Raw genomic sequence first — 27,905 nt, 5'->3', positions numbered from 1 at the left:
AGGGTGGCTGGGTGAAGTTCAAGGAGTAAAAGAAGCGTACATATTCTCTTGGAGCTTAAGCTTAGAACTGGCACAAAATCACTTCCACTATGTTCTTATTGGTCACAAGGCCGGGAGACTTCATCTGTGGACAGTAGGAACAGCAAAATCACATTGTAAAAGAGTACAAGTAATACAGGGAAGGGAGTAATTATGGATGTTTTTGTAAACACTCTACCACACACAGTATCAAATAATCTTAGATATTTTATAAGTTTATTATAAAATTTTTGATGGTTAATGCATTTGATATTGTATAAAACAGAAGAAAAAGTAGCAACTCCTGTAACTAAAGCAACATGACCGGAATTTAAAAGTAAAAATGTTCATATATAAAGATCTTTGTAACACATATAGTGTTAAAAAATTAGAACAAAAATAATAGTATATCTTTTTTCCAAGAACCAGATTCGAATAATGAATGGCCTTTACAATGGTGGTAACGCATACGGAGGCTATTTCAGAGGTAGAATTGATAGGGTTTAGTTTCTTTCTGAATAGAAAATAAATATAAGGAATAAAAAATAAAGAAGCTGCGCTTTTCTACTTTGGAATACAGTGTGGTTGATGACACATTTTAAGACCTTAACTAAAAATTGTATGCTGGATATTATTCCTGAAAAAAAATTTTTTTTAATAAATTATTTATTTGTTTTATTGGCTGTGTTGGGTCTTTTTTTGCTGTGCGCGGACGTTCTTTTTAGTTGCAATGAGTGGGGGCTCCTCATCGTTGTGGTGCGCGGGCTCCTCATTGCCGTGGCTTCTCGTTGTGGAGCACGGGCTCTAGGCATGTGGGCTTCAGTAGTTACAGCACATGGGCCCAATAGTTGTGGCTCATGGGCTCTAAAGTGCAGGCTCAATAGTTGTGGCACACAGGCTTAGTTGCTCCACGGCATGTGGGATCTTCCTGGAGCAGGGATCGAACCCATGTCCCCGGCATTGGCAGGCAGATTCTCAACCACTGCGCCACCTAGGAAGCCCCCCTGAAAATATTAAGTTATTCACAATTGCATGAGAAAAATGTGTTTTTTTCCACAATGCATATAACTTTTATGGATTTTGGATAATTAGGTCAAAACAGATCAAATGTTAAGGAAAAATAACTGCTATGGAAACTGTTCTTATGGGTGGGGGGAGGGATAGATTGGGAGTTTGGGATGGACATGTATACACTGCTGTATTTAAAATAGATAACCAACAAGGACCTACTGTATAGCACGGGTAACTCTGCTCAATATTCTGTAATAACCTAAATGGAGAAAAGAATTTGAAAAAGAATAGATACACGTATATATATATAACTGAATCACTTTGCTATAGACCTGAAACTAACACAACATTGCTAATCAACTATACTCTGATATAAAATAAAAAATTTAAAAATTTTAAAGAAAAGGAAACTGTTCTTAAATGTTCCCCGTCTTGTGAGAAAAAGCAAATAGGTTAATTTCAAAAACAACTCAGGAAAAAAAGGAGGAAACCTGGTTTCTAATTCTTTATATTTGATACTAACCATTTAGGTAATTCTGAATAAGGTACTTGACCTTTTGCATATTGATCTTCTCATCTACCTGGGTACAAGGACTTTCACCATTTAAGCAAAAAAGAGGTTTTTGAGGGTCACTGTTCTAGGCAACTCCGCTCTCGCACCTAGTTGTATAGCATGAGGGTTAAGTGAATGACTGTGTGTAAAAAGCCCTAGTACTGTCTGATGCATAGTGGCCATCAGCAAATAGTAGCCGCATTATACATGTTTTGTACATATAATAGTTATGTTTACATGCTTATCTTTCTTAAGTAGACTCTGATCTCTTCACAGAAGAGACAGTTTCATGTAAATTTTATTACTTAGAATAGGAAGTCACTAAATATTCATTCAGAGGAAATAGCCTCATTTTAATGAAAAAGAGGTTAAGGTTGTTGGTTAACCTATGCTGTTGCTGTTAACACACCTGCATTTATGCTAATAAGGTGATTCTTGGGGCCTGGATAGCAGCTTCGGGATGGGGGCTATTCACCAGAGAGACCAACCCTGTGATCAGAAGGCTGGGACTTTGAGCCAGTCCAACCTCCAGGGAGAGGAGGAGGCTAGAGGTGGAGTTCAGTGACACAGCCAGTGATTTAATCAGTCATACTCACACAATGAAATTCTATCATAAAAACTCTGGGAACTCCCCAGATTTGCAACCAGTTGGTTAGAAGTGTGGGTGACCTGGGGATCCCACTTGAATCTGGCATCTGAAGTGAGGCTTTCTTGTTGGGATGCCCTTAAAGCTATGGAGTCTGGTGCTAACTTAAGGTATTTAGTGTCAGAATTGAATTGCACACAGTGTAGCAATTGACCTTGAAACAAAATAGATTTAGAAATTGATTTTATAATGTTGTATACCTGGATATAAACAACCAGAATAACTTAGATAGAAACACACTATTAAAACTATATTGGACTTCCTAGGTGGATTTCCTAGGTGGCACAGTGGGTAAGAATCCACCTGCCAATGCAGGGGACACGGGTTTGATTCCTGCCCCAGGAAGATCCCACATGCTGCGGAGCAACTAAGTCCGTGCGCCACAACTATTGAGCCTGCGCTCTAGAGCCCGTGAGCCACAGCTGTTGAGCCCATGTGCCACAACTACTGAAGCCCACGCACCTAGAGCCCGTGCTCTGCAACGAGAGGCCACCGCAGTGAGAAGCCCACACAGCACAATGAAGAGTAGCCCCCGCTCGCCGCAACTAGAGAAAGCCTGTGTGCAGCAACGAAGACCCAGCACAGCCAATAAAATAAATAAATAAGTAAATAATAAATTAATTAAAAAACCTATATCGACAGATGAATGGATAAAGATGTGGCACATATATACAATGGAATATTACTCAACCATAAAAAGGAATGAAATTGAGCTCTTTGTAGTGAGATGAATGGATCTAGAGTCTATCATACAGAGTGAAGTAAATCAGAAAAAGAAAAATACTGTATACTAACGCATGTATATATGGAATCTAGAAAAATGGCACTGATGAACCTAGTGACAGGGCAAGAATAGAGATTCGGACGTAGAGAATAGACTTGAGGACACAGGGTTGGGGGAAGGCTGGAACTTAGTGAGAGAGTAGCATTGACATATACACACTACCAAATGTAAAATAGATAGCTAGTGGGAAGCTGCTACAGAGCACAGGGAGATCAGCTTGTTGCTTTGTGAAGACCTAAAGGGGTGGGATAGGGAGGGTGGGAGGGAGGGGATATGGGGATATATGTATACATATAGCTGATTCACTTTGTTGTACAGCAGAAAATAACATAATACTGTAAAGCGATTATACTCCAATAAAGATGGGAAAAAAAAAAAACCCTCAACTAAATACTCAAGGGTGGGTCTGCACTGTGAACTCTAGCTGCCTTGGTTTCTCCAGATTCCCAGCTATGTTTTTTCAATTCAGAGAGGTCTCTTTCCCTGTTCAGAGGCTTGAAACAGTAATCTCTGGCAATCTTAGGACTCAAATAATTATTGTCCACCGGAAGTCACTGTGACTAATTGCCTGTTGTCCGGTGTCTTGAGAGTCTTTTGTTCCGTTTTGTAATTATGTCAAGCGGAAGGGCAAAACTGATTCCTGTTGCTCCATCGTGGCTGGAAGGGGAAGTTTAGTTTTCTTTGTAAAGTTTTACATTATTTGAGAAGAACCATGTGACTAATCTCTCCCAGCTTATCTATTTCCTATTTGATGTTTTCTATGTGGATGTTATTAAAGGATAGCATATCTGAAAAATAAATAAAAACAGCTCTGAATAGAATAAGCTCTTTGATGTAGTCTGAACTTGCTCCAAAAGTTATTTTGTAAGTAATTTTGGAAAACATCAAGCTATTTGTGTACCCACATGTATCTTTATTATTCCTTTAAAGTGGGCTCTCGTTCTGTCTTGCTCTCTCACTCTCTCTCTCATGACCTTACTATGAGATTTATTATTAAATTTTTGAAGATTAATGATAGTACATAAAAAGCTCTTAGCGTGTTGCCTGGCACATAATAGTTTTCAAATGATTAAGGATATCTATTCACAAAAAAATAATTTGATTAAAGTAAGCCATGATCCGCTGAGGAAATATCTGAACTTCACTGTGTCTGGTTCCAGCATAAAATTATATTAAAGTGAAATTTTAGTGCTATGCAGAGATGCAAATCTGCCACTATGTGAGTTCTCCATCATTGGTGATGTTTATGTGTAGACCATACAACCTGGATGTTGTAGATAAGATGCAGGCATAGCACAGCAGTTGAGCTAGATGATATTACATCTCACCCTTGACAATGAAATTTTCAGAAGCTTCAACTGGTATTAAATGTTGAACAAAATTTGGATGAATGGAAATAATAATATGAGGATGAAACAGTTTTTATGTTAGGCAACAAGAGGAAAGAAAGCAAAGCATGGCTTTGTTAGAATCTAAGAAGAGTGTTCTTCAAGAGATTATGTTCTTTAAGGTGTCAGAAGTGTACTCTACAATATAAACTTTTTCTGTGTTTAACGTATATCATGGTACTGTGGTTTAAAAAGATTTCCTGTTATGAATTTTAAGATTGATCATACTTTTAACTCTATGCCAAATTAGAATACTGAAAGTTCTGCTTTTAATTATCACTTAGAAAAGTATATTTTTTTGTAATGTGACACCTCAATTTATGTTTTGCAGGCAGAAGCAACAAATTACTCACCTGCATGAAAGAATAAGGGATAATGAATTACGAGCACAACATGCAATGTTAGGACATTATGTAAATTGTGAGGATTCTTATGTGGCTAGTTTGCAGGTAAGATTACAAAGGATTTTGTAGTTGTTTTATTAGTAAAACGTGTTATATACTAAGCTTGTAAGATTAGGACATTTTTTGGACTTAATAATCTGTTCACATGGTTCATATTTATATGTGTAGTAAAACATGTCCAAGTGCTGTTTTCCATCTGTCCAGTTCACATCCTTTCCCCACACAAACAGGAACTACTATTATCAGTTTCTAGCGTAGCCTTCCAGAGTTGACGTATATCACAACTAACAGATATAAATGTATTTTATCCTCCTACCTTCACAAAAAGTATCAAAATATATACAATATTCAACACCTTGCTTTTTTCCTTTATATTTTATAAAATTATATAAAATACAGTGATTATTTTCGTATTATTTACATAGGCAGCATCCCTTTGCTTTGCTTTTACAGCTGCTTGATTTCCCATTTTATGGAGACAGCATAATTTATTCAACCTGTCTCTACTTGTCAAAATTTGGGTTGTTTCTAGTTTGGGACTATTATGCATAATCTTATAAAAGTGAAACTCTATACTCATTAAGCAGTAACTCCCCATTTCACTCCCACCCCCTGGCAACTACCGTTCTGCTTTGTGTCTCTATAATTTTTATTACTCCAGGTATCTCATGTTAAGTGGAATTATACAGTATTTGTCTTTTTGTGACTAGCATATTTCAGTTAGCATAATATCCTCAAGGTTCATCCATGTTGTAGCATGTGTCAGAATTTCATTTTTTAATGCTGAATAATATCCCATTGTATGTATAGCATATTTTGCTTTTCCACTCATCTTTCAGTGGATACTGGGGTTGACTCCACATTTTAGCTATAGTGAATAATGCTGCTATGAACATTTTTTATATTATTTATTTGAACATGGGTTTACAAATATCTCTTTGGGACCCTTTTTTCAGTGCTTTTGAGTATATACCCAGAAATGGAATTGCTGGATCATATGGTAATTCCGTTTAATTTTTTGAGGAACTGCCACACTGTTTTACAGTGGTGGTACCATTTTGCATTCCCACCAACAGTGTACAAGTGTTCTAGTTTTTCCACATTGTCACTGGTACTTGTTATTTTCTGGTTTTTGATAGTAGCCATCCAGATGGTTATTACATCTTGTAATTTCGATTTGCATTTTCCTAATGATTAATGATGTTGAGCATCTTCATGTGCTTATTGGCTGCTTGTATATCTTCTCTGGAGAAATGTCTGTCAAGTCCTTTGCACGTTTTTTAATTGGGCTTTTTGTTTTTTCTTTATTGAGTTTTAGAGGGTCTCTATTCTGAATATTAATCCTTTGTTAGATATATGATTTGCAAATTTTTTTCTCATTCTGTGGGTTGCCTTTTTACTCTGTTGATAGTCTTTTGTGTCTTTTCATGCACAAGATTTAAAAATTTTCATGGAGTCCAATTTGTCTACTTTTTCTTTTATTGCCTGTGTCTTCGGTGTCATAACCAAGAAATCATTGCCAAATCCAGTGTCATGCAGCTTTTGCCACATGTGTTCTTCTAAGAGTTTTATAGTTTTAGGTCTCACATTTAAGTCTTAGGTCCATTACAAGTTAATTTTTGTATCTGGTGTTAGGTAAGGGTCCAAATTCATTCTTTTTGCATGTGGATATCCAGTTTTCCCAGCATCATTTGTTGAAAAGACTATCTTTTCCCCATTGAATTGTCTTGGTACTTTGTCAAAAATCATTTGACCGTATATGTGAGGGTTTATTTCTGGGTTCGCTGTTCTATTCCATTGGTCTATATATGTCTCTCTTTATGCCAGTACCACACTGTCTTGATTGCTATAGCTTTGTAGAAAATTTTGAAATTACAAAGTGTGAGTCCTCCTCTGTCCCTCTTTTTCAAGATTGCTTTGGTTATTTGTAGTCCCCTGAGATTCCGTATGAATTTTAGGGTGGGTTTTTCTATTTATGCAAAAAAAATTTTGCATAGGGATTTTGATAGGGATTGCATTTGAATCTGTAGATCACTTTGAGAGAGTAGCATTGACAGATTAATAATACTAAGTTTTTCTGTCCATGAACATGGGATATATTTCCATTTATTTGTGTCATCTTGTTTCTTTCAGAAGTGCTTTGTAGTTTTCATTGTACAGTTCTTTTACTTCTTTGGTTAAGTTACATCTTAAGTATTTTATTTTTCTTGATACTATTGTAAATGGAATTGTTTTCATATTTCCTCTTATAGAGATGCAACTAAATTTTGTGTATTGAATTTGTATTCTGAATCCATTCTTTATCTCTAAAGAATGTGTATGATCACATCATCTGTGAATAGTGATAATTTTACATCTTCCTTTTCAGCTTGGATGCCTTTAATTTCTTTTTCTTGCCTAATTGCTCTAGCTAGAAGTTTCAGTACTCTATTCAGTAGAAATGTTGGAAGTGGGAATCCTTTTTCCTGATCTTAGAGCAGATGCTTTCAGTCTTTCACCATTGAGTATGATGTTTGCTCTGAGTTTTTTCTATATAGCTTTTATTATGTTGAGTATTTTCCTTCTATTCCTAGCTTTTTGAGTGTTTTTTTTTTTATCATAAAGGGATGTCAGATTTTGCTATGTGCGCTTTCAGCATCAGTTGAGATGATTGTTTTTTCTTTCATGCTGTTTTTGTGCTATATTACATGGATTGACTTTTTGTATGTTAAACCATCCTTACATCCCAGGAATAAATCCCACTTAGTCATGGAGTATAATCCTTTTTATATACTGCTAAATTCAGTTTGCTAATATTTTGTTGAGGGTTTTTGCATCAGTGTTCAAAAGGGATGTTGGTCTATAGTTTTCTTGTAGTGTCTTCATCTGGCTTTGGTTTCAGAATAATGCTGCCCTCAGAATGAGTTAGCCATGTGTTCCCTCCTCTTCCAGTTTTTAGAAATTTTTGAGATAGATCGGTGTTAGTTCTTCTTTAAATGTTTGGTAGAATTTGCCAGTGAAGCTGTCAGGTTCAGGCTTTTCTTTGTTTGGAGATTTTTGATTACTGGTTCAGTCTCCTTACTAGTTATAGGTCTACTCACATTTTCTGCTTCTTCATGATTTAGTGTTAGTAGGTTTGCTTCTAGGAATTTGCTCATTTCATCTAGTTTATCCAATTTGTTGACACAGTTAATGCTTCATGCTACTCTCTTATAATCTTTTTTTTGATAGAATCAAGTTATTATTGCCGTTTAAATATCTGATTTTAGTAATTTGAGTCTTTTTTTTTTTCCTTAGGCCATCTAGCTAAAGGTTTGTCAATTTTGTTCTTTTCAAAGAACCAACTTTTGGTTTCATTTATTTTCTCTATTATTTTTCTCTTCTCTGTTTTTCATTTATCTCTGCCCTAATCTTTATTTTCTTCCTTCTGATAGCTTTGGGTTTAGTTTGTTCTTCTTTTTCCAGTTCCTTATGTTGTAAAGTCAGGTTGTTGATGAGATCTTTTTCTTGTTTTCTCCATACGGTTTTAGTATTTCTCCTAAGAGTGATTAGAACTTCTTTTTCTATTTAAGACCCATTCATATTTCTTTTTCTGTGAATTGTTTTTTCATATTTTTCCTTATTTTTTCTGTATTTTTTGCTTGTTGATTTTATGAACCTTTATATGTAAAAGAAATTAACTTTTTTCCTTTAATTTGATATGAAAACTCATTTTCTGAATTTGTCATATGTTCATTCTATTTATATCATTTTGTAATTTTTTCCTTTATTTTTTTCTACCACAAAGTCTCTCTAATTCTAATGAGTATTTTGTAAATAAACCCATTTTACAAATGAACCCATTTAATAAACAGTTATTAAACATCCACTGTGCTAAATTTAAATTCTGAGGTCACAAAAGTGAAAAATATTTCCTGCCTTCATGAATCTCAAACTATAAAGGGAGAGACCATATAGGCAAACACATTTACCCATTCCTTTAAAATTTTTTGTGTTCACTATAGGTTAGGCAGTGTCTAGCTATGCTAGGAATAGAAATGTGAACAAGATTAGTTTTGCCCTTGGGAGTTCAGTCTAATGGGATCACAGACATAGGGTCTCTGAGGCCTTATAACAAAATTTATATTCCCAGAAGGACTACTTTCTTCATAATTACTGTTTTTAAGAATTGTCCTTAAATTTTGTTTTTATATATTTCTAAATAAACTTTATAATTGGCTTATTTTCAAAAGAAAAAAACTATTGGCAGATTACTTTATGGTGGTATATACCTCTGTTTGGTCATTTTCATTAACATCTTTATTCCCAGAATTAAAAAAAATTTAAGTGGAATTTTTTCCTCCATTATATTTTCAAACTTGTAGTTTTATTAAAGGCATTGTTACATTAAAATCAGAACATATTAAAGACCAAATAACTATCAGATTTATTTGAAGCAGAGGCACTTAACAGAGACTCCAGATTATCATACTTCAGTTACTAATATATCAAATACCTTGTTATTGTGTGGTTTCATCTACAAGTTCCATCACATGATAGGCTCTAGCTTACTGACGTTAATAGTGTACAGTTATTTGAAAGTGGTATTACTATACTACTTAAGTAGTATAATTTGCTTTAATAAGGGTATTTTAATAGAGCCATGCAGTTTCTCCTTATAACTTTATTATTCCGAATAAAGGTTTTACTTGAATTAGTATATTAGCAAAAGCATATAAAACTTACATTATCTGCAAGCTGAACAAAATGTTTTTTGACACAGCATCAGGCCAGAAGAGGGCTCTCTAAGTCAGTCTGCAAGGACAGATAGAAATATCTGGAAAGATAAAGAAAATGGGGCTGCTAAAAATATTAGAAGAATTTTAAAGTGTGTGGGAAATTAAAATATTGTTAAGAAATTCATTTTAAAAGATAAGTGAAGTTAATAAAAGGAAATGCAAGGAAAACCCTAAGTACTAAATGGATATGATAAATATATGATAAACAATTTTTTAAATATATTGATACAGAGAGTGGATAAAACGGCAAAGGTTTAGGAGAAAAGACTAATATGATAATAAAATTTTCTTTAGTGAAGGAATTTTTTTGGCATGTGAATAGTGTTTTTATTTGTCTTCATTTTTTTATTGAACAAATTTGACATGTAATACAGTGTAAGTTTAATGTGTGTGGCATGTTACTTTGACACATTTGTATGTAATATGATTGCTATTGTGGTTTCATCACATTACATAATTATAGCACAATGTAATTGTATTCATTACACTGTGCATTAGGTTTTTATGGCATATTTACTGCTTGTTAAAGTTTTACCCTTAAACACCATCACTCTCATCCCCTGTGGGCACTACCCCACGGCCCACCGCCCATCTTTAGTAAGGAGGTACTCTCTGTTTTTTACAGGTTTAACTTTTTTAGATTCCACATGTAAGTGATATCATACAATACTAGGCATTCTCTGATATATCTCACTTAGCGTAATGTGCTCAGGGTCTATCCATGTTGTCTCAAATGGAGATATCCTCCTTTCTCATGGCTGAATAATATTCCATTGTGTATTACATCTTTTATCCATTCAACTGTTGATGGACATTGGATTGTTTCTGTATCTTGGCTATTGTGAATAATTCTGCAATAACCATGGGAGTGCATGTATCTTGTAGAAATCCTGTTTTCGTTTCCTTTGCGTATATGCCCAGAGATGGAATTGCTGGATCATATGGTAGAATTGTTTTTTATTTTTTTGAGGAACCTTCATCTTGCTTTCTGTAGTGGCCATTCCAATTTACATTCCCACTAACCATGTTTAAGGGTTCCCTTTCCACCACATCCTCACCAGCACCTGTTGTCTCGTCTTCTTTACGATAACCGTTCTAACAGGTGGGAGGTAAGATCTCATTTTGGTTTTGATTTGTATTTCCCTGATGATTAGTGATGTTGAACATCTTTTCATGTGTCTGTTGGTCATTTTGATGTCCTCTTTGGAAGACTGTGTATTTAGTTCTGCCTATTTTTTAATCATTGTTTTTTGTTAAATTGGATGAATTTTTTTAATATATTTTGGATATTAACCCCTTATTTGATACAGGGTTTGCAAAATGTTCTCCCATTCTATAGGTTGTCTTTTCATTTTGTTAATTGTTTCTTTTGCTGTACAGAGCGTTTGAGTTTGATTAGTCTCTTGTTAATTTTTGCTTTTGTTGCTTCTCCTTTTGGCATCTTGTCAAAAAAAATCATTGCCATGACAGATATCAGTCAGCTTCTTCCCTGTGTTTTCTTTTAGGAGTTTTATGGTATCAGGTCTTATGTTTAAGTCTTTGGTCCATTTTGAGTTAATTTTTGTGAGTGATGTGAGATAGGGGTCCAATTTCATTGCTGTGCATGTATTTTTCCAGTTTTCCCAGCACCATACCTATTGGGTATTCTTCACTTCTTGTTGACTATTAGTAGACCTTAAATTCTGGGGTTTAATTCTGGGGCTCTTGTTCTGTTTCATTGGTCAGTGTGTTTATTTTTGTGCCAGTACCAAACTGTTTTTATTACTGTGGCTTTGTAGTATAGTTTGGAGTCTAGAAGTATAATGCCTCTGGTTTTGTTCTTTTTTCTCAGTGTTGCTTTGGCTGTCCAGGGTCTTTTCTGGTTCTACACAAATTTTAGGGATTTTTGTTCTATTTCTGTAAAGAGCAGAAAAGGAATTTTTTTCCTTGGATTTATCAACATTATTTTTTATGCACAACATTTTGTATATGCACATTTTTGGGGTCTATAACTTGTTCACCCTAATTTCTAGTATATTTTAAAAAGGGAATTATACTTTTAATATTCTGTATATTCTAGATTTAAAAAGTATGTTTTGAAATAAAAAGGCTTTTTATTAATTTATCAATGAAAAATATATTCTTGAGAAGTAATGTCTATTTGCCTATTAAAAACTTTGAATAACCTTACGATCAAAATGACCTGAGAACTAGACATTGCTAAGTCTCATAGGTAGAAAATAAGAACCAGCTCTTTATCCTGAAATCCAAACTTCCTAGGTTGTTTCAATAGTGAAATTGGTAGAACCAAGGAGTAATTTGTGCTTATAATACCTTATACCAAAATTTCAACCTGTGGTTAACAGGTTTGCATGGAAAAAACCCAAATGTGAAAGACCCTTTTTCCTTTTTTGTTAAAAACTGAAGAAGAAAGAGAACTCTTCTTTTGAAAGACCAATCAAATGATTATTCTTAAGCTTTATTGAGGCATCATTCCTTTTTTCTTTCCATTTTATTCTTTTCCTTTCCATTTATATCATCTTTTTCTGTTCCTTTTTCCTTCAGCTATTTTTTCTACTCCCAAGTCCTTTGGTTCTAATGAGCGTTTTATAAATGAATCCCACCTTTGCAAAGGAGCTGATTGAACAGAATATAAATATCTAATGTGTTAAATGCCGGGCCCACAAAAGTGAAGAACAGTTTCTGTCTTCATGGAACTTGAAGTTCACAAAGGGAGACTATATCAAAAAACATGTTTATCCATTTCTTCAAAAATTATGTTTACTATGGATAAGGCACTGTTTAGGCTTTAGTAATATGTAAGTGAAGTTGGTCTTTCCCTCAAAGTGTGTACAATCTAATGAAGAACATAGATAAACATCAGACAATTGCCTTATGTTAGAGGTACCCAAGAGGGATATATTTGAAGAACTATAGGAACTCATACTGAAAGCATACAAACCAGCCTTCCAAAGGTCAGGTTAAGCTTCCTATAGGGAAGGGATATCTAATCTGAGAACCGGATGGACTAAAAGAAAACATCCAGATGAAGGAGGTGGCAGAATAGTATTTGAGGCATAGTATACTGCATGCAAACAGGCATAAAGGCAAGAAAGGAGGTAATGCATTTGGAAAACTACAAATTCTTCTGTAAGGATGAAGTATAAAATGAGAGAAGAGTATAGTGGTAAGAAATGTGGTTGAAGAGGTAAGCAGGGGTCAAGTTGTATCAAAGGCTTGAGAATTAAGGGCTCCATTTGTCCCCAATTTAGGGACAATTCCAGTTAATGTCTGTTGAACTAGAATAATTACTAATAGCACCGTCTTTCACTAACCCAAATATCTTGGTTTGATTATTCCAGTGGCATAATAGAGACTGCATTTAAGATGGTTTTGGAGGCAGGGAAACAGTCTAGAGGCTATCTCAGTAATCTGAAAGTTAAGTGAACACCTGAATTTTAAAACAGTGTTGGTCAGGATGAGAAGAAGAGTACTTATTAAACATCTGTGTGACCAAGCATGGGCTAGATTTAGTGACATTAATGTGATGAAAGAGATGATTGCCTAGTTTCAGGTGGGGAAAATTGATTGGTTTGTATTGTCAGTGACAAGAATAGAGACCACTCCATTAGGAATAGGTTTAGAGGAGAAAAATAATGAGTGAAGCTTATGTATTATAAATTTGGGACTGAGATGAGGGAGGTTGGATTCCCAGGTACAGGTCTGAGGGAGAGATTAGAGATTTAGGAGTTGTCAGTCTACCTGCATAGTTGTTGAATCCTTGGGCGTGATTAGCTGTTGCAGGGAGTGAAGAAAATGGGATTCAGAAGTAAAGACAGGAACAGTAGTGTTCTAGAAGGTACTAGAAGAACACAACATGTGAAAGAGAATGGGAGGTGGGGTGGGGTATTGCCATAGAAATGAAGGGAAGAAAGACCTTCTCCAGAATTAGTGGTTGTATGACACTTAGAGAAAGTAGGTGTAAAGGCTGAAAAGATCTTATTAAAGGTAGAAATTAAAGCTCTTCAGCTTTAGACTTTTCTCTCTGCTTAATTTCATCTGGAGGTTCAGCTACAGCTCGTCTAGCAGCAAAACACATTTCTGTAGTGCAAATTTGCTCATACAGGAATGATAAATAGGAGAATGATGTCAGCATAGTTTTCAAGTCTCATTGGTTCATCCGTGTTTTTGTTTTGTTTTGTTTTTCTGGGCAAGGTGAGTTAGAATAATGGGGGTAAAATTAGAATTTTTGGCAGGCTGTAAAAAAGACCTAGGCTCACCTACTGTGTTGGCAACAGAAGCCTCTTCAAGCTTCATTTAAAGAAAATTGTGAGGACCTGTCCTTGCTTGAGAGGTGCACTTCCTCGGCTAGTGGTTTCCAACTCATGGCAGGTTGTATTTCCTCCTGCCCATCTGGATGGCAGTCCCTCTGTTGCAGAGTTCTACCTTCATCATCTCAACACCCACCACACCTGCTCTGATCAAAGTGACACCAGCATTTTGGCTGTATTTAATATCAACCATGGCTGCCTGCCCAGAATGTTCAGCTTACTCCCTGGTTACTGTCTTCATTAGTGATCTGATTTAAAGTTGGATAGGTTTTGAGTGGATTATTCTTATTCCTACTTTTCCATAAGCCCTATTATTTTTAGTTCATCATTTTCCAGTGGGTTTCCAATAATGTGTACATTTAATTATAATAAAACACTTGTATTAACTTTTTTGTAGAATTAATAAATGATATAATTTAGGGAAGTTTTAGGTTCACAGCAAGATTGAGCAGTCAGTACAGAGAGTTCCCATACTGAGTTCCCCACACACCCACAACTTCCTCCACTATTGACATCTTGTATTAAAGGGTACTTTTGTTACAGTTAAACCTGTATTGACACATCCTTATCACCTGAAGCCCATAGTTTACATTAGAGTTAATTCACACTTGGTGTTGTACATTCTGTGGGTTTGGACAAATGTATAATGATATATATTCACAATTCTAGTATCATACAGAATAGTTTCACTGCCCTAAAAATCTGTGCTCTGCCTATTCTGCCTCCCTGCCCCTTAACCTCTGGCAGCAACTAATCTTTTTAATGTTGCGTAGTTGGAATATAGCCTTTCGGGTTGGCTTCTTTCACTTAGTAAGTATACATTTAAGTTTCCTATATGTCTTTTCATGTATCGATGGCTCATTTCTTTTTATCACTGAATAATATTCCTTGTCTGGATGTACCAGTTTATCCATTCACCTACTGAAGGAAATATTAGTTGATTCCAGATTTCAGCAGTTGTGAATAAAGCTGCTAATAACATGCATGTGCAGGTTTTTTGTAGGCATAAGTTTTCACTTCCTTTGGATAAATATCAATGGATATAATTATGGATTCATATGGTAAAAGTATGTTTAGTTTTTAAGTATCTGCCATGCTGTTCCAAAGTGGCTGTACCACTTTGCATTCCCACTAGCAATGAATGAAAGTTCCGTATCTTCACCAACATTTGATATTGTCAGTGTTTTGGACTTGGGCCATTCTAACAAGTGTATAGTGGTAGCTCATTGTTGTTTTAATTTGCAATTCCCTAAAGACTGTGATGTCAAACACCTTTTCATATGCTTATTCTCCATCTGTATATTTTCTTGAGGTGTTTGTTCCTATCTTTGCCCCTTTTAAATTGTGGTGTTTGTTTTCTTATTGTTTAATTTGAGTGCTTTGTGTATTTTGGATACAAGTTCTTTATCAGATGTGTCTTTTGCAAATATTTTCTTCCAGCATGTGGGTTGTCTTTTTATTCTCTTGATATTGTCTTTTGCGTAGTAGAAAATTTTAATGAAGTCTAGCTCATCAGTTGTTTATTTTATGGGTCATGGCTCTTGGCAATGTATCTAAAAGTCATTGCCATATCCAAGGTCATCTGGGTTTTCTCCTATGTTATTTTATTGGGTCTGTGGTCCATTTGAGTTAATTTTTGTGGAGGATGTAAGGTCTGTGTTTAGAATTTTCTTTTTTTTTGGGGGGGGGGGCATTTGGATGTCTAATTGTTCTAGAATCACTTGTTGAAAAGACTGTTTTTGCTCCTTTGTACTGCTTTCACTCTTTTGTCAAAAGATTGGTTGACTATATTTGTGTGGATCTGTTTCTGGGCTCTCCACTCTGTTCCATTGACCTGTTTGTTCTTTCCCCAGTACCACACACTCTTGATTACTGTAGCTTTACTGTAAGTCTCGAAGTCAGGGAGTGTCAGTGATCCATCTTGGTTCGTTCTTCTGCTTTAGTATTAAGTTGCCATTCTGGAGCTTTTGTTTTTTCATATGAACTTTAGAATCAGTTTGTCGCTATCCACAAAATAACTTGCTGGAATATTTATTGAAATTGCATTGAATCTATAGATCAAATTGGGAAGAACTTGACATCTTGACAATATTGAGTCTATCTGTGAAGGAATATCTCTTCATTTATTTGTCCTTCTTTGATATCTTTGATCAGAGTTTTGTTGTGTTCTTTGTGTAGATCTTGTACGTACACATTTTGTTAGATTTATACTATTTTGTTTTTTGGGGTGCTCATGTAAATGGTAATATGTTTTTAGTTTCAAATTACACTTGTTCATTGCTGTGATATAGGAAAGAAAGTGCCTGACTTTCATATATTTCACTCCACCCTCTTCTTGCTTGCATGGTTTCTGAGAAGTTATATAAAGCTTTTATCTTTTCCTGTCTATAGGTAAGGTGTTTTTTCCTCTGGCTTCTTTCAAGATTTTTTTAAAATCTTTGATTTTCAAAAATTTAAATATGATATGCTTAAGTGTAGTTTTGGGGCATTTATTCTGCTTGGTGTTCTCTGAGCTTCCTGGATCTGAGGTGTGTTATGTGATCATTTGGGGAAATTCTCAGTCATATTGTTTAAAATATTGCTCTTTTCTTTCTCTTTGTTTTTCTTGTGGTATTCCCATAAGATGTATATTACAACTTTTGTAGTTGTCTCACAGCTCTTGGATATTCTGTTCTGTTTTTTCCAATCTTTTTCCTTTTTGCTCTTAAGTTTTGGAAGTTTCTGCTATCATATCCTCAAGCTCAGATTGTTTCCTGATCCAGGTCCAGTCTACTACTAACACATCAAAGACATTCTTCATTTCTGTTACAGTGTTCTTTGTCTCTAGAGTTTCTTTTATATTCTTTCCATCTCTGTTCTTATATTATCCATCTGTTCTTGCATGTTGTATACTTAAGCATTAAAGCCCTTAGCATATTAATCATAGTTTTAAAAAACGTCTGGCCTGATCATTCCAATGTTCGTGACATGTCTGACTCTAGTTCTGATGCTTGTTCAGTCTCTCCACATGTACTGATAAAAAGAAACGTGGTAAATAGGACTTTAGTAATGTAATGGTAAGGTGTGGGGCAGGGGAAGCATTCTGTGGTCCTCTGACTTCATCTTTTCCTGAGCCTGTGCTCCTGGGCTGTGAACCAGTGCTTCTTAGTTTTTTCTTTCCCACCCTCAGGTGGGAACGATGGCTAGAGGCAACTGAGTTGGATATTAACCCTCCCCCCATTTGTAAGGCTAGAGAGAGCTGGTTTGGGATTTTTTCCTTCTAGATGTGTTAGTTCCCTTCTAGGTGTGTTAGTTCCCTTCTAGGTAGGTTAGTCTCTGGTAAAATAGTTTCTCCTGAGGACAGACCTGGTTAAGAAGAACATAGTGCATTTTGAAATGGTTTATTTTCTCCTCCCTCTGCTGAAGTATAAAGGGATTCGTTGTGAAGACCTGGTAGAGCTCCCAGTGGTGTAATTCAAGAATATCGGGTGTCGCCTATGACTGGGTGCCCCTGGAGTTTTTGACTCAGACTTTTTCACTGTGAGCCTGCAACAGATTCATCAATTACAGTTCTGATTTTCCTATTAAGTGTGCTTGCTTAGACCTGTTCTGCCACATGACCTCCTTACCTCTGCTCAGAATATGATCTTCCCTGTTACTTAGACTCAGAATTTCGAACCTTTAGTTATCTTTAACATTTCTTGTCCATTCGCACCTTAGAAAATAATTTTCTCTAAATCCTCTCACTTCTGCTTCCAGAGTTTCTTCCTTCTATTCTCAGTGTTCTTGTTCAGCTCCTTGGGTTTTTTTAGCTAAATAGGTTAGGATAATTTCTTAAAGTGATATATTCACATCCATTCAGCATATCCTTTAGTTCATCTTCTTCATTACTTCCAGTTGGTATAGTACTCTCTTGTCCTTTTTCCTCTTTCCTCTTTTCTTTTCCCTTTAATCTAAAGTTACGAAGAGTTTACACACTAAAGTAAGTGCTAGGGAATACAAAGATTTATGAAACAGTTCACAGACTTCTTAAACATGTTATTTTGTTGTTCTAGAACCATCATTGGATTCCCATTTCCTATGAATTAACATTGAATCCTGAACCTCGTGATTCTAAAGTATGATCTCATGTAGATGTTTTAATTTTCTCTTATATTCCCCCCTCTTGTAACCTATAACTTTATGGGTACTCTCTACATATATTCCATCTTTTACCTTTTTAAAATGTTCTTTCTGGAATGCTTTTCTTCCTTTCTCTGTTCCTGCTGGAATCCTCGTTATTTTCAAAGTATCTTAAAAGCCACCTCTCCAGTAAAGCCTCTTCCCTGCTTCTCCTAATGCTCTCTTCATTTATCCTCCCATCTCCCAACACTTTGTACTAAAGATGGCTTTCCTTTGGCTGCCATACTATATTGTATTCTGTATATAATTATCTAAGGATTTCTTATGCTTCTGATTAGAATTTGAGTTTGTAAAGGGCAGTGCCTGAGTCTCTTGTCTTTGAAATACCATGCACATGATAAATGCTATTTACAAAATTAAAATTTTTTTTTCCTTCCAGTTTTTTGGAGATACAATTGACATACAGCACTGTATGAATTTAAGGTGTACAGCATAATGATTAACCTTCATATATCATGAAATGATTATCACAGTAAGTTTAGTGAACATTCACCATCTCATACAAATAGAAAATAAAAAAAGGAAAAAAACATATTTTTTTCCTTGTGATGAGAACTCTTAGGATTCACTTTCTTAACAACTTTCATATATAGCATACAGCAGCATTAATTATACTTATCATGTTGTCCGTTACATCCCTAGAACGTGTTTATCCTATAACTGGAGACTTGTATCTTTTGACTACCTTCGTCCAGTTTCCCCTTTCCTGACCCTCTGCCTCTGGTAACCACAGAGCTGATCTCTTTTTTTCTATGAGTTTGTCTATTTGTTAGTTTTTGAAGTGTAAATGACCTACAATATTATGTTAGTTCCTGGTGCACAACATATTGATTTGATATTTCTGTGCATGACAAAATGATGACCGCAGTAAGTCTGGTTACCTGCACTCACCGTACAAAGATATTACATTATCATTGACCACGTTCCACACACTGTACATTTCATACCTGTGACTCATTTATTTTGTAACTAGAAGTTTGTACCCCTTAACCTCCCTCACCTGTTTGTTCTCTGTGTCTATGACTGTTTCTGTTTTATGTTTGTTCATTTGTTTTGTTTTTTAAATTCCACGTGTAAGCAAAATCATATGGTATTTGTCTTTCTCTACCTGATTTAACTTCAATTAGTGTAATACCCTCTAGGTCCATCCATATTGTCGCAAATAGCAAGATTTCATCTTATTTTATAGCTGAGTAATATTCTGTTGGATGGATAGGTATAGGTGTCACCTCTTCTTTATTCATTCATCTGTTGATAGGCACTTAGGTTGCTTCCATTTCTTGGCTATTGTAAAAACTGCTGCAGTGAACATAGGGTTGCATATATCTTTTCAAATTAAGTGTTTTTGTTTTCTTCAGATAAATAAATACCCAGGAGTGGAATTGCTGGATCATATGATAGTTCTATTTCTAGTTATTGAGAAACTGCCCTACTGTGTTCCACAGTGGCTGCACCAGTTTGCACTCCCTCCAGCAGTGCATGAGGGTTCCTTTTCTCCACACCCTGACTAACATTTGGTATTTGTTGTCTTTCTGATGATAGCCATTCTGATAGCTGTGAGGTCAAATCTCACTGTGGTTTTGACGTGCGTTTCCTCTGTGATTAGTGATGTTGAGCATCTTTTCATGTGCCTGTTGGCTATCAGTATGTCTTCTTTGAAAAAATATTTTTTCAGGTCCTCTGTCCATTTTTAATTTTTTTTTTTTTGATATTTAGTTGTATGAGTCCTTTGTATGTTTTGGATATTAACCCCTTATCAGATATATCATTTGCCATTACCGTCTCTCATTCAGTAGGTGACCTTTTTTGTTGTTGATAGTTTTCTTCATAGTGCAAAGGCTTTTTGGTTTAATTTGGTCCCATTTGTTTATTTTTGCTTTTGTTGCCCTTGTCTGAGGAGACATAATCCAAAAAAAATTGCTAAAACTGATATCAGAGAGTGTACTGCTTGTGTTTTCTTCTAGGAGTTTTATGATTTCAGGTCTTACATTTAAGTCTTTAATCCATTTTGAGTTTTTTGTATATGGTGTGAGGAAGCATCCACTTTGATTCTTTTCCATGTAGCTGTCCAGTTTACCCAACATAATTTATTAAAGAGACTGTTTTTCCCCCATTGCTTTTTTCCCCATTTTTGCCTCCTTTGTCATAGATTAATTGACCATGTAAGTATGGGTTCTTTTCTAGGCTCTCTATTCTGTTCCATTGATTTATGTGTTTGTTTTTATGTCAGTACCATACTGTGTATATAATTTTTGAATTGCAGCTCTACCTTTTGAAAAAGTATGAGTTCTTCAAGGCCTAATTCAAGTTCACTTCTATAAAGCCTTTCCATAGCTACTACACATACAACTATCTTAGCACTTAGACAGTTTTTGTCTTGTGTGTGACATTTCATTAAACTGGTGGGACCTTGTTTTATTAACTGTGGACTCCCCAGTACACAATGCCTAACATATGTGCTCAGTAAATAGAAAAATAATCTTTCTTTACTTTCACATTACTTTGTTGATATCTCTTGTAGCATGTATCACATTCTAATTTGCTGTAGGAAATATTTGTATTTCCTGCCCTCCCCTTCTAGGTTGTAATGCTGCAGGGGGAAGGAGAGGGAAAAGATCTTGTCTGACTCTCCTTCAAAGCCTGCTCATGAAAAGAATAATACATTTATTCATTAAGCAATTATTTTTTGAACACTTATTTTGTGCCAGTCACTGTTCTATGAAATAGGGATATAAGAGCAGCTAAGATGGACAAAAATTCCTGATTTCATGGACCTTGCTTTCTAGTTAGGAGAAACACTCTATTAATACTTACTGAGTTTAATATTAGCTAAAAATGATCACCTGTGAGGAAATATTTCTTTAGTTTTTATTTATTTCCTCAGAGCTTTCACTTCCTTAAAATGTACTTTTTACACTCTAATTACACTTTTTAACCAAATAATAACTGCCTTTTATTAAGCTTCTGCTGTGTGCTAGGAACTGTACGTAACTTGGTGATGGTAATTTGAATTGATCATGGCACACAACTAGGAAGCAGGAGAGCTGGGGTTTATGCCAAGGTCTGTCATTAAAGGCTACGTGTGCTCTTTATGCTGTTCCTCATTTCCAATTTCTTTCCATTTGTTCAAGATAAGTAAATGTTTAAAGTCTTACCTATGTTTTTTCCTTTCTGAATAGCCACAATATGAGAACAGTTCCCTCCAGAGTCCATTTTCAGACCAGTCAGCATCCCATGCCCAGCAAGAGGAACTTGAGCAAAAGCTGGCATCTACTGAGAAAGAGGTTTTACAGCTCAATCAGTGTCTGAAACAAAGAATAAGCCAATTTAGTGAAGAGAAGAAGAAACTGGAGGAAAAGGTAGGTATTTTTAATAAAGTTGAATTAGGTCAAGGGCATTTCTTCACCATATGATTTTTTTTTTTGTAATCTACTCCATGCCAGGTGTCGTACCAGGTTTTATTTATATTGAAGTGATTAGTTTTACAGTAACTTTTGAGAAACTCTGTGCTATCTACAAAAAATCTAGGCATTATTTTGAGAGATCAAAATACTACTGTATGTTATATTATGTCTTTCTAAGTAATAGTAAAGCTTTTGTTAAAAGTTAGTTGCCTACACTGAGATGTGACACCAATAACTGTTCTGTTTTTCCTTTTTGGGCTTTGTCATTTGGGATATGAAGGGTTGGTAAATGAAATAAAAGTGGTCTTTCCTTCAGAAGCACATGACTTCAAGTTATTTAAGCTGAAGCCCTTGATTCAGAATAAGTAGCTGAAAGCCAAATACCTATATATACACAATATATCTACATTTATTTGACCTTTCCACCTTTATTAAAGTATTTTCACAGACTTCATCTCATTCCGTTATAGCATCATTAAAGATCAAATAGGATAAGGAAACACGCTAGCCCTCATTTATTGAAGAGGCATAGATCCGTAAGCTGCTACTTAGTTGCAGGACTGGTTTTAGATTTCTCTTGTTCTAAGCAGCTTATTATGCTATTAACTGACCTTCCGTTAAAGTGATCTTGAGGCAGTCACCAGGATTTCTGTAGGCAGGTTTGGAGCTATTAATAGAGAACTCATTACACACACACACACACACGCGCACACGTGCATGCTAAAATTTTTGATCCCAAACTGACAAACTTTACATGGTTTCTCTTTCTCAACTATATGATGTATTTAATTGTGACTAACTTGAAAGTACCTTAAGTACCTGTTTCTTGTTTCTTTTCTTTATTTTGGGGGCTTTATTTAATACCACAATCTGTAGGGAGCTATGGAAATATTCATCGGTCATAGAGAAGTGGGAGGGGTTAAATGTTTTCTCACTTGAGACTTCTAATTAAAAGATTGTGTGAAAATTGTGAAGATTCAGTGGATGTGATTTTTAAAATATATTTATATGTTTTATCTAAATTTTTCTGTTTTATTATTTTTTGTCTAGTGCTTTATAAAATCAGTTTATATGTTACCTATCTATTAGACAGCTCCTAATTGGATGTCTTCAAAATACTTCAAACTTTTTATGTCCAAAATCAGTTCTTAATTTTGTCTTCTGACTGCCCTATTCTCAAATGAAATAAAAACATTTTCTTCAATGTTCATTAGCATATATTCAGTTATTCATGCTAGAAGCTCAACTAAGTGTAATCAAGCCTGTCTTCTAAATATGTATAGTACCTGTCCAACACTACCAGCCTAGTCCAAGTTCTCATCTTCTGGCAAAGCTTTTGTAATGACCTCTTCATTGGTGTCTCTGAATTCACCCTTGCCCTGTCTACCTGTTCTCCCATTCTCTTCAGTCACTTTTGTTGTTGTTATTGGTGTAATTCTATGTGTTTTATTTATTACACTTTTAAAAATTGAAGCATAATTTACATACAGTCCAATGTGCAGATCTTGGGTATTCAGTTTTTACGAATACTGCTAATAGTATACAGCCAACCCATTAACAACACGGGTTAACTGTGTGAGTCACTTATACATGGATTTTTTTCAGTAGTAAATACTACACAATTTGAGGATTGGATCTGAGGATGTGGAGGAAAAGCAGATACAGAGGGCCAACTATAAGTTGTACACAGATTTTCCACTACATGGAGGGTCAACACCCCTTACACCCTTGTTGTTCAAAGGTCAACTGTCTAAAATGAGACCATAAATATTTCAGTTATCCAAGAAGTTCCCTTGTACTTCTTTCTAGTCAGTCTTCTTTCCTTCCCTGAAACACTTTTTTATCACTATAGATTAGTTCTGAGAATTCTTGGACTTCGTATAAATGGAGTCATACAGTATATGTTCTTTTGTGTGTATTTTCTTTTGCTCAGTCTTCGAGGTTTATTTATACCGTTGCGTGTATCAGTAGTTTGTTCCTACCAATTGCTGAGTTGTATTCTATTGTATAGATCTCTCACAATGTATCTAGTGTCCTGTTAGTGGGTATTTGGATTGTATGCAGTTTGGGAAAATTATGAATAAGGCTGCTGTGAACGTTCTTCTATTGGACTTTTTTTTTTTTTTTGTATACATAGGTTTTCATTTCTTTTGGATAAATTCCTAATAGTGGAATTTCTAGGTCATATGGTTCATAGTATAGGTACTTAACTTATAAGAAACTACCCAAGATTGGGATTGCCATATATACATTTTTTATGTATAAAACAGATGACTAATAAGAAAAAATATCAAATTTTACACTTTAAATATATGCAGTTTATTATATGTCAAATATATCTTAATAAAACTCTTTTTAAAAGGGAAAAAAAATAACTACTCAAGTTCTCCCAAGTATGTGTACCATTTAACACTTCCACTACCAGTGAGTGAGCATTCTAGGTGCTCTGCAGCCTTGCAAATCCATTCTTAGTAGTGTGGAGGAATGAACCTTTTAAAATGAAAATCCAGTCATTTTTCTTACTAGGTTTAAAACCCGCTAATGCCATCTCATTGTCTTTAAAATAAGAATTAAATATTTCCCATGACCTGAAAGAGCCTGCATAATTATGTAATTATATAGCTCCACCAGTCTCCATCTGGTACACTGTGTCTTGGTACAGTGTCTTACAGTTGCTAAACAGGTGAGACCTTATTTCTGGTATTAGGTTCTTTACGTAAAGTGTCCTCTTTGCCTGATGAATAGTTGGCTCTCTTTTCCTACTCCGCAGTCATCTACTTCTCAATATTTTGTCAAGTCTCAACTTAAATATATTTTCCCTCCAACCCCTTCTTATGTGTACTTAAAGCATTTTGCTCTTAGCACAGGTTCTAGTGTTACTATGTGTTTACATCGCTCTGCAAGTTCTGTAGAGGCAGGGGTGTATCTGAACGTGCCACTGTAGCATGTATGGCAGCAGCCATGGTCCCTGGTGTATTGAGTGAATGAACAAATGCTTTCAAGTGATTTTTGCCATGAGGGGAGAAAAGGGAATGAGATAATCCCAACAAAGGACTAGGGAAAGAATAGTTAGAGATATCAAAGGTGTCAGACTGGGTGCATGATGGAGCACATTCCTAAGGAGAAATAGGAGAATGTTGATAACAGATGCCAAGGTGGAAGAGTTCCCCTTGGAAAAGAAGAGGAAGAGCCTTTCTGTGAAGTGAGACAATTAGAGTGGAAGTGTCTATACCTGTGAATCTTGAGGAGTGAGTTAACATAGAGGGTAGAGTTTGTGGCAGAGGACATGGAGATGACGAGTTCTCGAAGGGAGTATAGAAGCTAGAAAATAGACTCACTGATAATGCATCAACTGAATAGCACCCTGGGCCCACATGAGATTAGACTGCATTGTTTTCCTTCTGCATTTCCTCAGTAACCCTGATCAAGACCAATTCTGAGACCGAAAAACATTTAATAAGTGGTAAGAATAACAAGGGAAGTTACTCTTTGTTGAGCTCTTTCTTGTATGCACCAGATAGTTTGTTAATGTACATTAAAAGCATTTTCTTATTCAATCCTAATGTCACAAAAACCCTATGAGGTATATACTATACCCCATTTTTTAAAAAATGAGGTAACTGAAATTTTGAGAAAAGTTAGGTAATTTGTCCAGTTGCATGTAGATAAGAAATTGTTGAAAAGCTAGAAGTAAAATTCAAGACAATTTAACTCTCTGGCTGGTGCCTTGATTCTAATAATAATTTATAAAAAATTTAGGGAAAAACATTTTCCCCCTAATCTATTTTGTTCTAATAATTGTATTTAAAATAGAGAAAAATAAATCTGTTCTTAAGCCTCTTCTAAAAGGGGGCCCTCCTATTGCCTTCTAGGAATGATCTCAGTATTGCATAATACCTCCTGGAAAGAAAAAACTTAACTTTTTATAACTAGAATAAGAAAGATTTATTAGTAAAAAGTGATAGACAAGAGCGGTCGCTGTCGCCACAGTCGGAGCCGCCGTCTGGAGCCCCCGGGACCCTCCACCTCGCCGCCCCCGCCCAGCCTGCCGCGCCATGCCGTCAGAGAAGACCTTCAAACAGCGCCGAACCTTCGAACAAAGAGTAGAAGATGTCCGACTTATCCGAGAGCAGCATCCTACCAAAATCCCGGTAATAATAGAACGATACAAAGGTGAGAAGCAGCTTCCAGTCCTGGATAAAACAAAGTTCCTGGTGCCTGATCATGTCAACATGAGTGAGTTCATCAAGATAATTAGAAGGCACTTACAGCTCAATGCTAATCAAGCCTTCTTCCTGTTAGTGAATGGACATAGCATGGTGAGTGTGTCCACACCGATTTGTGAAGTGTATGAAAGTGAGAAGGATGAAGATGGATTCCTGCATATGGTATACACCTCTCAGGAGACTTTTGGAATGAAATTGTCTGTGTAAGAGTTTAAAAAAAAAAAAAAAAAAGCATCTGTTCTAGAATTTTTTAAACCCTTATTTACCAAGGAATAAAAAAGGGATGTTACCAACTGATTGATCAGTTCATCTAATCACAGATCATCCAAACAGTAGTGTTCCTGTCTAGGAGTTTTAGGAAGTTGTTTTTTGGGACTTCAAGCAGAAAAACTGAGCTCCAAATGAGCACATTCAGCTTTGGGAACCTTTATTATTATTTAACCTAAGCTGTCTTGTTTTCAAATTTAGAAGTTTAAAAATAAAATACTTTGCATTCTAAAAAAAAAAAAAAAAAAAAGAAAGAAAGAAAGATTTATTAGTGATGCGCCGGTTACTCGTAGGTAATTACTGATGTTCCAGATTCAGTAACCTCTATTAATCTGAAACAACACAAAACTTGGAAGTTAAAAAAATAAAAAGCAAAATATAAAGAGCTTCTCATCAGTAAGCAGAGCTGAAAAAACAAACAAACAAAAAAACAAGATCCAGTAATTGTGTGGATTCAGCTTGCAGCCACAAATAACAGAGATGGTCTCCAGTATGAGAATGTTGGCCAAGATTTGTGATCAAGAGCAGCAAGCTTGACATGATGGCAAAGGAGAGAATTGACCAACCAAAGAAAAAGAAGAAACCTAGGACATCTTTGCAAAGTAGAAGGCAGCATGACTAACTTATTCTAGTGGCTGCTTTTTGAGGACACAATTATGTCGCATTTAAGACACTTAAACAATTAAGTGTAAATTAAGGACCATGTGGTGAAAAATAGGCTGGTTAGTTATGTTTAATTCTGTAATTTACAGGGTGATTTGCTAAGGCAAGAACAGGATTATATGGTCTTTCAGACCATGGCCAGTGCCAACAGTCTGTGAGTTCTGTTGGATCACAAGCTAAATCGTCACGCCAGCACCCTTGATTTTAGTCTTCAGAAAGCCCCCCAGAATAATAGGATTTGTCTGTTTTACCATTGTTGCTCCTTATCCAGAGAAGTAAGTGGATCCTAATGTTATTAATGGAATGAACAGGTGAAATGAGATGTGATTTGTTTTTCCAACTGAAATTGTTTTAATAAAAGTTGTTTTACATTGGACCTGAAAGAAATTAGGTAAGGCATGAAAGAAACTAGATTGTAGACAAGCATTAGCTTTAATAAAATTTGAAAGAGTAATCCATTATAGTACTAATTATTGATACTTATTTCCCTGGTGAATATGAGAAAAGGCTATAAAGATATTTTAGAACCCTGTAAGCTTCTGAAAGAATGTTAAATGTTTGGAAGGCTGGTAATTTAAAGTAAATGTGAGTCTGGAGTTTACTCTTTAGGCAACTGTTTGTTTATACATGGTTTTTAATTGATCTTGTGTATGAAAGAACTTTAAAGATAGTATATCTACAGAATTAAAGATTTATATTTTTCAAGTAGAAAGGTAGAAAAAAAATAGTACATAAAAATCTGAGGTTCAGCCTACGCAAATTGGGATTTATTAGGATCGTGAATTGTGTATGTTCCATAGTAGGTGTTCAAGTAACGTATTTCATCAGATGATGTGGTAAGGCACATCTTTATTTTGTAATAAGAAATCATATTGTGTTAGTTTGTCAGTTTGACACAATGCCTTAATAAGAGTCTTGCTTGAGGTATAGATTGGTCTCACTAGTCCCATTATTTGCTCCTAAGTAAGTAATTTGATAATTTTGGTAAGTGCCCTGGCTTTGATTGCATTGCTTTAGTACGTGATGAGCAGTTCCTTTGTAAGTAACAAGACAGCTTTAATTACTTATAGGTATCTTCCTTTCTTAGTTCACATAAAACATTGCATATAAGTTTGCAGTAAATAAGAAATTGAAGTCATACTTTCAGAGGTGAATACTAGCTTCACTGATTTCAAAATTGTATCCTGAAACTGTTTCTTTCTGCGTCCTCAATAACATTTTTCAATGCCAAATTATAATGTAACATTTCAAAAGTATTTTGAACATCATTTAAACTTAACACAGCTTCAACATATACATAATACTGTTGAAAT

At 35.3% G+C, this 27,905-nt stretch overlaps 2 protein-coding genes across 2 annotated transcripts in view; both read left to right on the top strand.

Moving 5' to 3' along the window:
* The window catches only part of CEP85L (centrosomal protein 85 like), an 82,688-nt gene extending 61,243 nt beyond the window's left edge, over positions 1-21,445 (top strand). Inside the window, exons 4-5 of the mRNA XM_057739204.1 lie at positions 4,732-4,849; positions 21,212-21,445. Of these exons, the coding sequence (XP_057595187.1) occupies positions 4,732-4,849; positions 21,212-21,445 (352 nt within the window). The remainder of the gene's footprint in view (positions 1-4,731; positions 4,850-21,211) is intronic.
* A 3,868-nt stretch (positions 21,446-25,313) lies between these two features.
* On the top strand, positions 25,314-26,155 carry LOC130855484 (microtubule-associated proteins 1A/1B light chain 3B-like). The gene has a single exon (XM_057739205.1). It carries the CDS (start codon positions 25,492-25,494, stop codon positions 25,867-25,869), a length of 378 nt encoding a protein of 125 aa, XP_057595188.1. The 5' UTR covers positions 25,314-25,491; the 3' UTR covers positions 25,870-26,155.
* The last annotated feature ends 1,750 nt before the right edge of the window (positions 26,156-27,905 follow it).

The sequence above is a fragment of the Hippopotamus amphibius genome, chromosome 6, assembly GCF_030028045.1.
Source record: "Hippopotamus amphibius kiboko isolate mHipAmp2 chromosome 6, mHipAmp2.hap2, whole genome shotgun sequence".
Lineage (NCBI taxonomy): Eukaryota > Metazoa > Chordata > Mammalia > Artiodactyla > Hippopotamidae > Hippopotamus > Hippopotamus amphibius.
The sequence above is the reverse complement of the archived record's forward strand: the minus strand, read 5'-3'. Positions and strand labels throughout refer to the sequence as shown.

What these genes read in the sequence shown, in the direction of transcription:
- LOC130855484 (XM_057739205.1), top strand. Translation starts at nt 25,492, where the DNA reads ATGCCGTCAGAGAAGACCTTCAAACAGCGCCGAACCTTCGAACAAAGA.